At 34.1% G+C, this 13,757-nt stretch overlaps 1 protein-coding gene across 1 annotated transcript; it reads left to right on the top strand.

Annotated features, from left to right (window-relative positions):
• Nucleotides 1-3,156: 3,156 nt before the first annotated feature.
• LOC132605671 (uncharacterized) lies at nucleotides 3,157-13,224 on the top strand. Its single transcript, XM_060318831.1, has 14 exons — nucleotides 3,157-3,375; nucleotides 5,204-5,487; nucleotides 6,313-6,487; nucleotides 7,141-7,224; nucleotides 7,596-7,837; nucleotides 7,961-8,177; nucleotides 8,597-8,676; nucleotides 9,152-9,236; nucleotides 9,762-9,893; nucleotides 9,997-10,110; nucleotides 10,193-10,240; nucleotides 11,318-11,402; nucleotides 12,075-12,131; nucleotides 12,883-13,224. Exons 2-14 carry the CDS (start codon nucleotides 5,300-5,302, stop codon nucleotides 12,915-12,917), a joined length of 1,542 nt encoding a protein of 513 aa, XP_060174814.1. The 5' UTR covers nucleotides 3,157-3,375; nucleotides 5,204-5,299; the 3' UTR covers nucleotides 12,918-13,224.
• The last annotated feature ends 533 nt before the right edge of the window (nucleotides 13,225-13,757 follow it).

The raw sequence follows: 13,757 nt of genomic DNA, 5'->3' as shown, positions 1-13,757 counted from the left end.
ATCGTTCTATTTGACACGAGGCAAATCAATTTCTAAAGATTGGACTTTTCAGAGTAAAACTCCAGTCGTATGAGTTTGCTTACATTATCGTTCTCAAGTCCCGATAAAGGAGGGTCGTAATAAGGTGACAATCAATATAAAGTTGGTCAATTTGACATGAGGCAAATCAATTTCTAAGGATCGGAAAGTTCGGACAAGAACTCCGGTTTTGTTTGAGCTTGCTCACATTTTCGGATAAAGGAGAGTTGTAATAGGTTTTCAATCAATGTAAAATTAGTTAATTTGTGACTAATTTTTACAGGACATAATATGTTTGGACGTGCTTAGCTAGGCATTCTAAAATAGGCAAAGGATTTCATTACATTGCCTCTGCATGTGAGAGTGGACATGAGTAACTGTTCTTGAGCATATCCAATGTCTGAGAAACATGTGAAACATCATGTGTATTTGCAGGCTTTTCTTGTTCCTATTCGTGTATCTCCTATTCATTTGAGGTTTTCTTTGTCCTTCTCATTTTCTTGTTCTTTGTCCTCATTTTTCTAGTTCTTAGTCCTTCTCATTTTTCTTGTTCTCCACCGTTATTTTTTTTAATCTGCTTTGATATGTTTTTTCTTGAGTTGAGGGTTTATCAGAAACAACCTTTCTACCTCTCAAGGTAGGGTAAGGTTTGCGTACACGCTACTCTCCCTAAACCCCACTTATGGAATTACACTACGTACACGCTACCCTCCCCTACCCCTAGCCAATAAGAAATAAAAGAAAAAGTACAAGCTTGAATAAAAATCTATGGACAACACATTCAAATATTCCTTGTTAATGATTCTTTACTCTGACAAACATTAAGGAATTTTTGAACAATGCAATATTTTACGTCAAGGAAAATTCTTAATCCATCTCCCTTAGACTACATTCAAGATCAACACCAAGTACATAGTAATGTTTTCGGATTTAAAACTAAATTGTACTCTAATAACTTTATGTGAAGCAAAATTTAATTCTTTTGGGGTGACGGACTAGTGATTCTCATTTCTAGCAATGGATTTTCATATTTGGCAGTTATATTCAACTATAGAGACAACTGAACATCGTGCAAGGAAGACAATATATCATGAAAAACATCCGTAATTGTTTAAGGTATTAAAGTGGATATAATATTTCTTGTCAGCTAACACGAAGTTAGTTACTCCAAATTGTTTTCATTTGATATAAATTGTTTTTTTCTTCATGCGCACGCACATACATGAGACAATTATAGTCCTGAGGACACTCACAACTTCCATACTTTACTCATTTATTCTATTCTAATAAAACGTCATATTTTTATTAGAAATAATTTAATATTGAATTTTCATTTAACCTTAATAATATGATTTATAATCAAATCAATGTTTAAACTTGTTTTAGATCACAAAATTGTTAGAATTTTCTGTTCAATCAAACAATATCACATAAATTGGAATAGAGAAGAATTAAAGCTTTTAGACGATGGAGAATTCGATTTCATTGGCACACAAATGAACTTTAGAAAATGCGACACACGACAATTTTGGAATGAAGTTTTGTAGTTCTTAGAGAAAATGACAAAACTAGTCCTTTATAATTTCGGATAGGTTCAAAGTAATCCCTCAAGTATGCAATGAACTATGTTGGCCTTTTAATTATAAGTTAGTCAAAGTTTAACATTATTACTTTGCGTAAAATATTTACCGAACTATGTCCATTGAATATAAAAGGAATTATGAAAAAAAAATTAACTCACATTGAGTATACTTATTGTAGTTTTTGCTATTTTGATTTATTTTTACAGTTTGGTGCAAGACTGCAACTTTATGAGACGCAATTGCAATTTTTTATGTTGTTTGGGTGTATACTGTAGTTTTTTGTGTTGCCTTTTTAAAGATGTGATGGGATTTTTTTTTTGTGTTTAAGGTTGATTTTTCTCCCCTATTTCCGTCAAATATAATGAACATAAATTATTAAATACTTTGTCAAAACTAAAAATGTTAAATTTTGTCAAACTTAAATGGTCAAAACTATTCAGTGCATACTTAAAAGGACTAATTTGAATATATTCTCAATCATAAAAGACTAATTTTTGTCATTTTCTCGTAGTTTGCTTAACTATTAGCTACGTAAAAAATGGCTCTTTTATTTTGGTTCCAACGGAAACTTTAAGCAAAAGTTATTACTCCCTAAGTTCACGTTTATTTGTCAACTATGTACTTTACACTCCCCTTAAGAAATAATAAATAAAGTCTATAATTTATCATCATACCCATATTAATTGGTGCATAGTTTTAACCAACTTGAAAAAATGATTTGAAGCTAGTAATTAATGCTATTGATAAAATAGAAAAAAAAAAGTATCTTCTCTTGATGTGCTAAAAGTGACAAGTAAAAGTGAAAATCTATTTTTAGAATACTGGATAAGTAAAAGTGAACAGAGGGAGTACACTATTGTATAAGAATAAATTTTGTAACGGAAAAATCAAAATAAAAGAGGTAAGTGTAGCATCTCAAACTACAAAGGGGTTTTAATACAACAAACTTGGGGGACCTCTCTAAAATTGACCAACAACAACAACCAAGTGAAATCCCACAATGTGGGGTCTGGGGAGGGTAGAGTGTACGTAGACCTTACTCCTATCAAGGTAGGATGGCTGTTTCCGAAAGACCCTCGACTCAATAAAAAACATAAAAAGAGGTCAGATAAAGCCAAGAAATTCAAAGCAATATGGAAATGAAAAAAACGAAAGCGACTAAGCCATGATGAAGCAGTTTGCAAAGAGACAATATTATTATCACATATAAAATAAGATAATCAAAGTACAGGAGATAACAGATAGTAGCAGAAATCAAAGCACAAGAAATTATATCGCGATAATACGAGTACTAATATGAAAGGATAAACGATACTATCTACTAGCCTTCTACCCTAATCTGAGTCCTCCATACCCTCCTATCTAACGTCATGTCCTCGGTAAGCTGTAACTGCACTATGTCATGTCTAATCACCTCTCCCCAATACATCTTCGGCCTACCCCTACCTCTTCTGAAACCATCCATGGCCCTCTCTAAAATTGACCAAAAACAATAAATAGTGAAATGGAGAAAGCTGATCCAATAACTTTCCAAAATCACTTATAACCACCAAAACTACCGGTTTTAACTGTCTTTTCTTCTTTCCATTTTTAACTTCTACTTCAACAAACCAAACAACAACAAAAAAAGAAAGAGAAAAAAGAAATATTACTCTGTACATAACACAAATCTATTGTTAACCTTCATACATCTCTTTCTCTATATTGTGTCCACATTCATATATACATAAATTTGCACCCTTTTTAGGTCCTTCACAAAAGATTTGTATTGTAGGTAAGCTGGTTTATAATTTTCTTAGATTTTTCATATTTTTTTTGTATTTATGTTCTTTAATTTTCTTATGGTTTTATTTATCTTATGGTTAAGTTTGTTATAATTTATGTTAATATGGGTGTTGCCATTTTGTTTGGATTCTTGAAAATAGTGTTAAAAGTTAGCTAAATTTGCATGTATTTATAATTTCATTTTTCTTCCTGGTTGTGGTTTAATTTGAAATAAAATTTTGAAATAAATTACTTCATTACTGATGATTGGATTGGATCTTTCATATTCTTTTGCATTTATGTTCTTTAATTTTCTTATTGTTTTATTAATTATGTGGGCAAAGTTTGTTATAATTTATGTTAATATGGGTGTGGTTATTTTTGTTGGATTCTTGAAAATAGTGTTAAAAGTTAGCTAAATTTGCATGTATTCATAATATTGTTCGTTTTCCTTGGTGGGTTTGTTTTAATTTGTAATAAAGTTTTGATCTTTAATGAAAATTACCTCATTACTGATGATTGGTTTGATCTTTTATATTCTTTGGTATTTATGTTCTTTAATTTTCTTATGGTTTTATTAATCATGTTAATATGGGTGTGGGTATTTTGTTTGGATTCTTAAAATAGTGTTAAAAGTTAGCTAAATTTGCATGTATTTATAATTTCAAGAATGTTGAATGTGAGTTTACAAGATTGTTCATTTTCCTTCTTGGGGTTGTTCTGATTTGAAGTAAAGTTTTGATCTTTGATGAAAATCACCTTAGTACTGATGATTGGATTCGGAGTCGGAGTCAGGATTTTTAGTTTATGGACTCTGAATCACAATTTATTTCGGTTCTTTTTCATATTGGATATATGAATTCTTCATTTGTGTATGAACGAGTGTGATGTGGGAATTTTGTTTGGATTGTTCAAAATGGAGTAAAAGTTAGTGAAATTTGCATGTATTCATAATTTCAAGATCCTCAACAATGAATGTGAGTTTGCAAGATTGTTCATTTTCCTTCCTGGGGTTGTTTTGATTTGAAAGAAAGTTTTGATCTTTGATGAAAATCACCTCATTACTGATTGGATTGGATCTGCTACTTTTACGATCATATTTTAAGTATCTTTATGAGTGAAATAGTTTGTTAGTCTCTCATTATATGTTTTGTTAAGGTTTTATTTTGGGAATATCTTGATTTTGGTATGTTCCGCGTTTAACTAATGATAATAGAAGAACACATTTGCATGTACTCAAAATTTGAATATGAGTTTGCTAGATTCTTCATTTCCTTGGTGGATTTGTTTTAATTTGCAAGAAAGTTGTGATCTCTGATGAAAATCACCTCAGTACAGATGATTGGATTGGATCTGCTACTTTTATGATCATATTTTAAGTATCTTTATGATTGAAATAGTTTGTTAGTCTCCCATTATATGTCTTGTTAAGGTTCTACTTTTGGTAATATCTTGATTTTGGTGGAAAACCAAATTAATGATAAAAGAAGATGACTTTGGTATGTTCTGCGTTGAATTGAGCCCATTATGTATTTTTGGTAATTATGATGGTTGGAAAAATCTTGATTTCGGTTGATAAACAAACAAAAGATGGATTTAACGACTGTTATTGTCAATAACAAATGACTTTGTTATGTTCTGCATTGAATCGATTCCTATATGTTGTTTTTGGCAATTATGATGGTTCGAAATGAAATCTTGATTTCAGTTGAAAAACAAACAAAAGTTCGATTTAAAGTACTTTTTTAGTGCCGAAAACAGATAAATTTGGTATGTTCTGCATTTAATTGATGCCTTTATACATTTGCTTATGTGTGTGTTCAACAATTTATTAATAGGTTTTTCAAATTTGGGGTATGAGTATAAGTTGGATTACAATGAGTATGTGGATTGAGGGTTCCTTATATGTTGCTTCACGTGCTGAGGATATGTGAATGGATTCAGCAAGAGGTTGGTTTCAAAAGTTGTCATCAACGAAGAAGGATCCAATGGCCGGTGATGGCAAGCCACCTTCAGCTGAAGAGGCTTCCAATATAACAAAGCAAAGGGTTGCTGCAGCAAAGCAGTACATCGAGAAACATTATAAGGAGCAGATGAAAAATTTGCAGGAGAGAAAAGAGCGGTACGACAATAGATGCTAGTTCTGTCTAATGACTTGACTTTCTTCTTTATGCCACATTACTTTGTAGCCTTAATGGAGTCTTGTACCAACGGTAAAGTTGTCTCTCTGTGACCTATAAATCACTGGTTCGAGCCGTGGAAGTGACCGCTAATGCTTGCATTAGGGTATACTGTCTACACCATACCCCTTAGAGTGTTGTCCTTCCCCGGACCCTGCTAACGCTAAATGCTTTGTGCACCGAGTTGCCTTTTACTTTGTAGCATTTGACCGGTATGATGAGTTAAAATTCAACGCTTGAATCTAGATTCAGGCATGATTTTTTGGGGATAATTAAATTTCTTGGACCACTCAAAAAAATAAAGCCAACAAATGTATAGGTTTTGTATATTAAGTATAAATATACATATTATTTGTACATAAATATACATATAATATACATATCAGTATATGTTTTGTATATTCTGGCTAGAGCCCGTAATTAATTTTCGCCGACGGGCCAAAAATGAGAAAAGACCTTCTATTCACTTAAATGTGTACATCATTATAATCCTTGTAAAATTGATATATAGTAAACTACTCAAACTCCTTCAATCATTGTGCCCCATTCAAATTAGCCAACTTCAAACATCACAAAGAAAATAATAAGATCAGACGTTAGTACTTTCAGTCATTCCTTTGAAAGACTCTGCATGAATGGTTAGCCCCATTATATTATAACAAGAATGACCTTTACTGTTTTTTTTTTTTCTGCTCAAGAATTATATTCCTGACACTATAATGCTCTAATTAACTTTTATTCATTCCCTTTTCTCGTTTGGCCTGCAGACGAATTTTACTAGAAAAAAAGCTGGCAGATGCCGAGGTCTCAGAGGAAGATCAAAATAACCTGTTGAAATTTTTAGAAAAGAAGGAAACTGAATACATGCGACTCCAGAGGCATAAAATGGGGGCTGATGATTTTGAGTTACTAACGATGATCGGAAAAGGTGCTTTTGGGGAGGTAATGTTTATTAAAAAAAAAAAAGATGTTCCTGTTAATGTTCCTTGTATTATATTTATTCAGCTACTAGTGCAATTCTATATTCTTCAGATCCTCCTTTTTTGTCTTTACTCTATATATGGAAGTTAAAAGTGCTGACGTAAATCGTAAAAGTTGCAGCTCCCTATTTGCAGTGATGTGAGGAAATATAGAAATGAATTGCATGTTATTGCTCTTCATGGTGAATCATGTGAATATTTTAGGGATAATTACATTTTTGGACCCCTCTAAAAGTTAATATCCGGCAAATGTATATGTTTGGTATATTAAGTTTAAATATACATAAAGTATACATATAATATACATACTGTATACATTGTCAATGTATAGGTTTTGGTACAATTTGGCTAGTGCCCGTAATTAATAATTTAAGGCATCAGTATCGAGATATTCATTTGTAATATGTTATGATAATGTAATTTAATAGTTGTGGTTTATGGTACTATCTCCCACATTTATCTCTATCCTCGAGGTATATAAATATTTGTGGTTTATGGTATGAATATTCATGGGTTAACCATGTCTTTAGTGTCAGGCTTTTGATGGTACTTAAAGCTAGTTCTTTGTCGAAAAAAAAAAGCCAATCTGCATGATTGGTTTCTCTATTATTACAGGTCAGAATTTGTAGGGAGAAAACAACCGGTCAGGTATATGCAATGAAGAAGCTTAAGAAATCGGAAATGCTTCGTAGAGGACAGGTACATAATTATGCTCATCAAATGATGCTGTCATTACCACTATGTTTAGGAGCCGTTTGGCCTGGCGAATTATTCACTTTTTGCCGGAATAATTTTTCACTTTATTTCTGAATCAATGTTTGGTTGTAAAATTTCCAATTCTAACTTGGAGTTGGATTCCAAATTTGGAAAAGTGCTTCAAACCTGTTTTCGAACTCCATCTTTATAAATTCCAAATTAAGTGCTCTCATCTCTCCTTTGCAAAAAGTATAACCAAGCACATCTCCATCTTCAACTCTAACTTCATAAATTCCAAATAAAGTAAAAAATATTTGAAATCTATGGCTAAATGCCTACTTAGTTATTTACTGCTTCTTAGCTTTTCGTATTAGGTTGAGCATGTGAAAGCTGAAAGGAATCTTCTCGCTGAGGTGGACAGTGATTGCATTGTCAAACTGTATTATTCTTTCCAAGATGAAGACTATCTTTATCTTGTTATGGAATATCTACCTGGTGGGGATATGATGACACTACTCATGAGGAAGGATATATTAACTGAAGACGAAGCCAGATTTTACGTTGCTGAGACTGTGTTGGCAATTGAATCCATCCATAAACATAACTATATACATAGGTGGTGACTTGATCTGATGCCTGATGTAGTTTCTCTGAAGTTTCTTATGCTTTGTGTTTTACATTTTTATTCGAGCTTCTTTAAATGCTCTAACTTTGCTCAGCCACCTTTTATTTGTTACAGAGACATTAAGCCTGATAACCTGCTACTCGATAGACATGGTCATTTAAAACTATCAGATTTTGGACTATGTAAGCCTTTAGACTGTAGTACTCTTGAAGAGAAAGATTTCTCGGGAGGGGATAGTACCAATGGAGGTTCCAAGAGTGATAGCCCTCCGGCTCCCAAACGTACTCAGCAAGAGCAGCTAGAACATTGGCAGAAAAATAGAAGGATGCTTGTAAGTTTCTTCCCATGTTGGTGCTCCCATTCATTGTACTTTTTCCATTTCTCGCAGCGGACACTACTTCCGTCTTATTGCATATTTGCACTATATCATTCCCTGGTTGGTGAAGACGACCAAACAACCATTACAATAGTGTAGGGCAAGTTAAACATTTGGCCGGTAGGACAAAATTAACATTTACTAGCGAAATATACACTATTTTGTATCAAAAGTGTATATTTGTGTATATTATACATTAATAGACAAAAATATGCATTTGCTGGCTTTTATTTTGGTGGGAGGCCATTTATGGCAATTTCTCACTGTACTGGTTAACTTGCTGACTTTAAAAGAAACATTCTCTTATGCGATTTTGAGTGTTTGATAAAATTGTTCTCCTTATTTATTTTATTTTCCATGTTTGGGAAATCCAGGCTTATTCCACAGTGGGAACACCAGATTATATTGCTCCCGAGGTCCTATTGAAGAAAGGTTATGGAATGGAATGTGACTGGTTAGTACACCGTTGTCTTTTGTAATGAGGACTTTGAATATACATGCTTTTGTAAATTATGGGGAACTGTGATCTTAAATCTTTCAAAGTACTCCCCATTTCAATTTGTGTGTCTTAGTTTGAAGTGACACGCAGTTTATGATATGTAAATTTTACCAAAATGCCCTTCAATTTTTGTGGTCTTAAACATGCCACGTGAAATCTTGAAATTAAAGAGTTGTCAAATTAGAAAATAGGTATTTTTTTTAAAATAGACTAAAAATGAAAGTAAGACAAACACAAAGAGAGAGAGTAGTATCTTTGGTTGTACAATTTCAAGTGGTTCTTTCCTTGCTCTGCTCAATCCCTTCTCCTCCCTCTTGTCTTTTTCTCATTTTCTTTTTATTTACTTTTTCATTTTGAGGGGATTGATTCAAGTAGATATGAATTATATGTTTCTCCTCTCATTTGCGGTGGATTTTATGCTATTTTGCAGGTGGTCACTCGGTGCTATTATGTATGAAATGCTCGTTGGTTATCCACCTTTCTATTCTGATGATCCCATGTCAACATGTAGGAAGGTGATCAATCATGACTACCTGCATATGCTCCTAGTTACTTTGCTTTTTGGTTGCCATCGTACTGTCTTTCGTTTTCAAAACACTTTTAGCATTTAGTTTCTCCTTTTTCAAAACACTACCCCACCCCACCCCCCTCCTCTCTTCCCGTTTCATTTAATGTGAAAGTGGTCACGGAATCTAAGAAAGAAAGAAATGCTTTTGTTGCATACTATAATTTCTCTTAGAATTTGTAGTCTTAAACATGACATGATATTTATGTGGCTATAAGAGCATGTTTTAAAGGGCATAATAGTAAGTTTAAGTCAAAGAATTTCCAAATATAGAGAGACTTGTACAAAACACACTTTGGTTGAAAGAAACTTCATTTTAGCCCCAAAAAAAATAAAAAATAACAATATAGAGAGGCGTCATTTTTTTTTTTTTGCAACAGACTAAAAAGAAAGGATATCATCTAAAGTGAAACATAGATTACATGGAAGTTCCAGAGAATTTATCATCTTAAGAATTTACCATTTGTACATGCAGATAGTAAACTGGAAAAATCATTTGAAGTTTCCCGAAGAAGCAAAGCTATCTAGAGAAGCCAAAGATATTATTAGCAAACTTCTTTGCAATGTCACCGAGAGACTTGGTTCCAACGGCGCAGATGAAATAAAGGTGTTGTACGGTGTGTCCTATGCTATATTCCCGTATCAATATCTAGGGGTTTAACTGCAACCATAACCTCGTTATTGCTTTTTCTTTTTTTTTTTCCGCTCAGGTCCACCCATGGTTTAAAGGGATAGATTGGGATAAAATATATCAGATGGAAGCTGCCTTCATTCCTGAAGTCAATGATGAGTTGGACACCCAAAACTTTGAAAAGTTTGAAGAGGTATATCCCCGTCCCTCGTTCTCTTAATCTTTTAGTTTTAATTTTTCCACTCGCTTTGAAAATTTTTTGGTTGGCTTTGCAGTCTGAATCTAATTCTCAGAGTGCATCAAGATCTGGTCCATGGAGAAAGGTATTCACTCTCATCATCATGTGGGCATGTAATCTGAATTTTACATTTTACTCCCTCCGTCTCGATTTATGTGAAGGTGTTTGACCAAACATGGAGCTTAAAAGAAAAGAAAAAAACTTTTTGAAACTTGTGTCTAATATAAGATTATGAAGCGAGATTGAGATGGTTTGGGCATGTGAAGAGGAGAGACACGGATGCCCCAGTGCGGAGGTGTGAGAGGTTGGCCATGGATGGTTTCAGACGAGGTAGGGGTAGGCCAAAGAAGTATTGGGGAGAGGTAATTAGACACGACATGGCGCAGTTACAGCTTACCGAGGACATGACCTTAGATAGGAGGGTTTGGAGGACCCATATTAGGGTAGAAGGCTAGTAGATAGTCTCATTACCCTGCCTTATTAATAGTCGCATTATCGTAGTATAATTTCTTGTGCTCTAATTTATGCTATTATGCTATTATCTGTTATTTCCTGTGCTTTGATTATTCTATGTTATCTGTGTCGCTTGCGTTACTTCATTTCCATATCGCTTTGAATCTCTTAGCCGTATCTGACCTCTTTTTATGTTTTTATTGAGTCGAGGGTCTCTCGGAAACAGCCATCCTACCTTGGTAGGAGTAAGGTCTGCGTACACTCTACCCTCCCCAGACCCCACGTTGTGGGATTTCACTGGGTTGTTGTTGTTGTTGTTGTGTCTAATATAAGATTATAAGCCATAGAAATTTCTGTGGCTATAAATCATCTCATTAAGAGTAAAATGGAAATTTTTAATAAAATTGTGACTAAAAATAGAAATGTGTCGTTCTTTTTGGGACTGAGTAAAAAGAAAAAATGTGACATAAATTGTGATGGAGGGGGTATTTAACTAGAGCAATTTTCTTGATCTTTGGACTTGGAAACGATGCGTTGCATCGGGCACAATGATGAACATGACATCGTTTGAAAAAAATATTGGTCACAAGCATGGGATAGATAATCGCTTCTTTTTTCATGCATTCTATTTTTCGTTTTTGGGTTCATAGTTTCTAGTCTGACCTTTGTTAATTTAAATTTATCTTATTTTTACTCGTCATTTGTGCAGATGCTCTCATCTAAGGACATTAACTTTGTTGGGTACACGTACAAGAATTTCAAAGTTGTCAATGATTATCAAGTGCCCGGAATGGGTACTTTCTCTATCTCTACCTCTCCCTACCCATGTCCTATTCACTACAAAAAAATGGGTAATTTGTGGAGGTTGAAAATTGTAATTCGCGGGGGTTTTAAACTCCGCTAGCAACTAGTAGAGGCTAAAACCTCCGTGAATTGCAACTTTCAACCTCCACAAATTACCCATTTTTTTTAGTGATTGGCCATATGCTCCTCTAATAACAGCTGAAACAGACCAAGCTTAATCTCCAAAATGTTGTAATTTTAAAGATACATTACATGGTTGAACCTTATTTATTAATTTCTTTTGTAGCTGTTTGCTGCTTTTATTCTTTCTTATGATAGTACCGACTAGCCAAGCCTATAGTACATAGTAAAGTTGAAGTCTTTGAGTACTGAAATGTTAACGGATTTAGAATTCATTTTGACAAAGTGATGCTAGTTCTCGAACGTAAATTATGTCCATTGTGGTTGTTCTTCATTCAATTCTATATAATTGGATATATGAGAGCCCTCAAACATCTTGGACATCATGAGTACAAAGGACAATTAGTTCCTTACATCTGTCTTTTTCTATTTCTAGATGTTTAAGCGATTCTCTGGTATAGTTACCCTTGTAAAGTTTTGACTGACATTTTTTACAGCCAATCATTGACTTGGATGTCTCTTTTTGTTTTTTTTTTTAACAGTTGAACTGAAGAAGACAACTAGCAAGCCCAAGAAGCCAACAATTAAATCACTGTTTGGTAATACTTATCTATCCTGTCTCCTTGTTTATGGATACAATATAATCACTTGATTCTTTTTGGAGTTCGTTCTCTTCTTGTCCGCTAGATTTTATGCTCATGGAATATTTAGCGAAAATTGTTTGTCTAATGAGTCTTCTGATCCATGTTATGCCTTATTGTTGTCACTTCATGATTCCTCCGAGTTAGATAGTTCAAGTTAAAAAATTGAAGTAGGTTGCATGCTGTCTTTTGCTTGACATGCAGCACTCTCTATGAGTTGCCTCTAGAGGCAGAACCTGAATATTTAGGTTATGGGTTCTGGACCACATTTTTTTTAAATAGATGATTTATATATATTAAATGAATTTTTAAATATATATTCAGGGTTTGAGCCAAAATTATTGAATTCTACTGAACCCGTAACTTGAATGGTGGCTCTGCCCTTGGTCGCCTCTTCTTTGAGGGGCACATTCTACTACACTTCTTCTCTCTTCAATTCTTGGACTTTAGGTTAAAAGAGGGCAACCCGATGCACTATGCTCCCATCATGCATGGGCCAGGGGAAGGGTTGGACCACATTGGGTCTATTGTACAAGGTCTAACCTTGCATTCTGTAAGAGCCTATTTCTACGGCTTGAACTCGTGACCTACTGGTGACACAGCTCAAAAAAGAAGCACACAATTTTAATTTGGAAGCTTCAGTTAGACTATCCTTTTCGTCTATGTAACAGAAGTGTGATCTTGTAATTTTTTGTCTTTCATTCAACAGGGGACGAGTCAGAAACATCGGAAGACAACTCGTGATCAACCATAATGAGCTGTTTGAATCTCTTGCCTCGGCAACACAGAAGTTTCTGAAAATCAGAACGCGGTTAAGCGAGCTCCTTGAATCTGCTCATTAGCACGAAGCAGTACAAGTTTCGACAGTAAGTTAGAGAGTCTATTAGATCTGAATTACTATTTGTTGAAAGGAAAGATTTTGAGAGAAATAGGTTGTCTACTTTAGACAAGTCCTCTTTACCTTTTTCCAACCATTGATTAACATTCTTGTTACAGGATTTAGATGTAATAATCAACTTCGTTAAATTTGTAACTTAATATTCTTTTGCAATTTGTGTCATAATCAGAATGTAGCATACAGAACATGACATCTATATGCTATTTTTACCTTTACCGCCAAGGAGTGTGGCGGTATGGATCCCTCCTCTCTCAACCAGGTCTCAGGTTCAAGTCCTGAGAATGGAAAAACCTCTGGTAGACAGCGGCTCCCCTTTTAATATGCCTTACGCAACGGAATGTGGATTTATCGGAACAGTGGATACCAGATATCATATGGTTATCCCAAAATAGAAATACTTGGTTTCCATTGTTTTCTTCAAAGATGGTGACCGGTAATATTCTTCTATTTGAGGCTTGGCTCACTAGCATTTGCAAATTAAAAGGCCTCCTCTCTTTTACTTTTCCATTTTCTATTTATTCAAGGGTTCACCTCCACCCAGAAATTTTCAGGAAAACGTTGTAGTAATTGTTATTGTTGTTATTGACAAGGATAATATTGAGCTAATTGTTTGGTAATGTTTATTCAGGAAGTGGACATGGAGATATATGTCATGTAACTAATGAGTCATGTCAAAATATAGGACA

The sequence above is a fragment of the Lycium barbarum genome, chromosome 8 (assembly GCF_019175385.1).
Source record: "Lycium barbarum isolate Lr01 chromosome 8, ASM1917538v2, whole genome shotgun sequence".
Taxonomy (NCBI): Eukaryota; Viridiplantae; Streptophyta; class Magnoliopsida; order Solanales; family Solanaceae; genus Lycium; species Lycium barbarum.
This window is presented reverse-complemented; position numbering and strand designations above follow the sequence as displayed.

Excerpts from the sequence above, each read along its gene's own strand:
- LOC132605671 (XM_060318831.1), top strand. The coding sequence starts at position 5,300 with ATGGATTCAGCAAGAGGTTGGTTTCAAAAGTTGTCATCAACGAAGAAG. Across the intron at positions 8,677-9,151 it reads TATGGAATGGAATGTGACTG|GTGGTCACTCGGTGCTATTA; the intron begins GTTAGTACACCG and ends GCTATTTTGCAG. Across the intron at positions 12,132-12,882 it reads AACAATTAAATCACTGTTTG|GGGACGAGTCAGAAACATCG; the intron begins GTAATACTTATC and ends TTCATTCAACAG.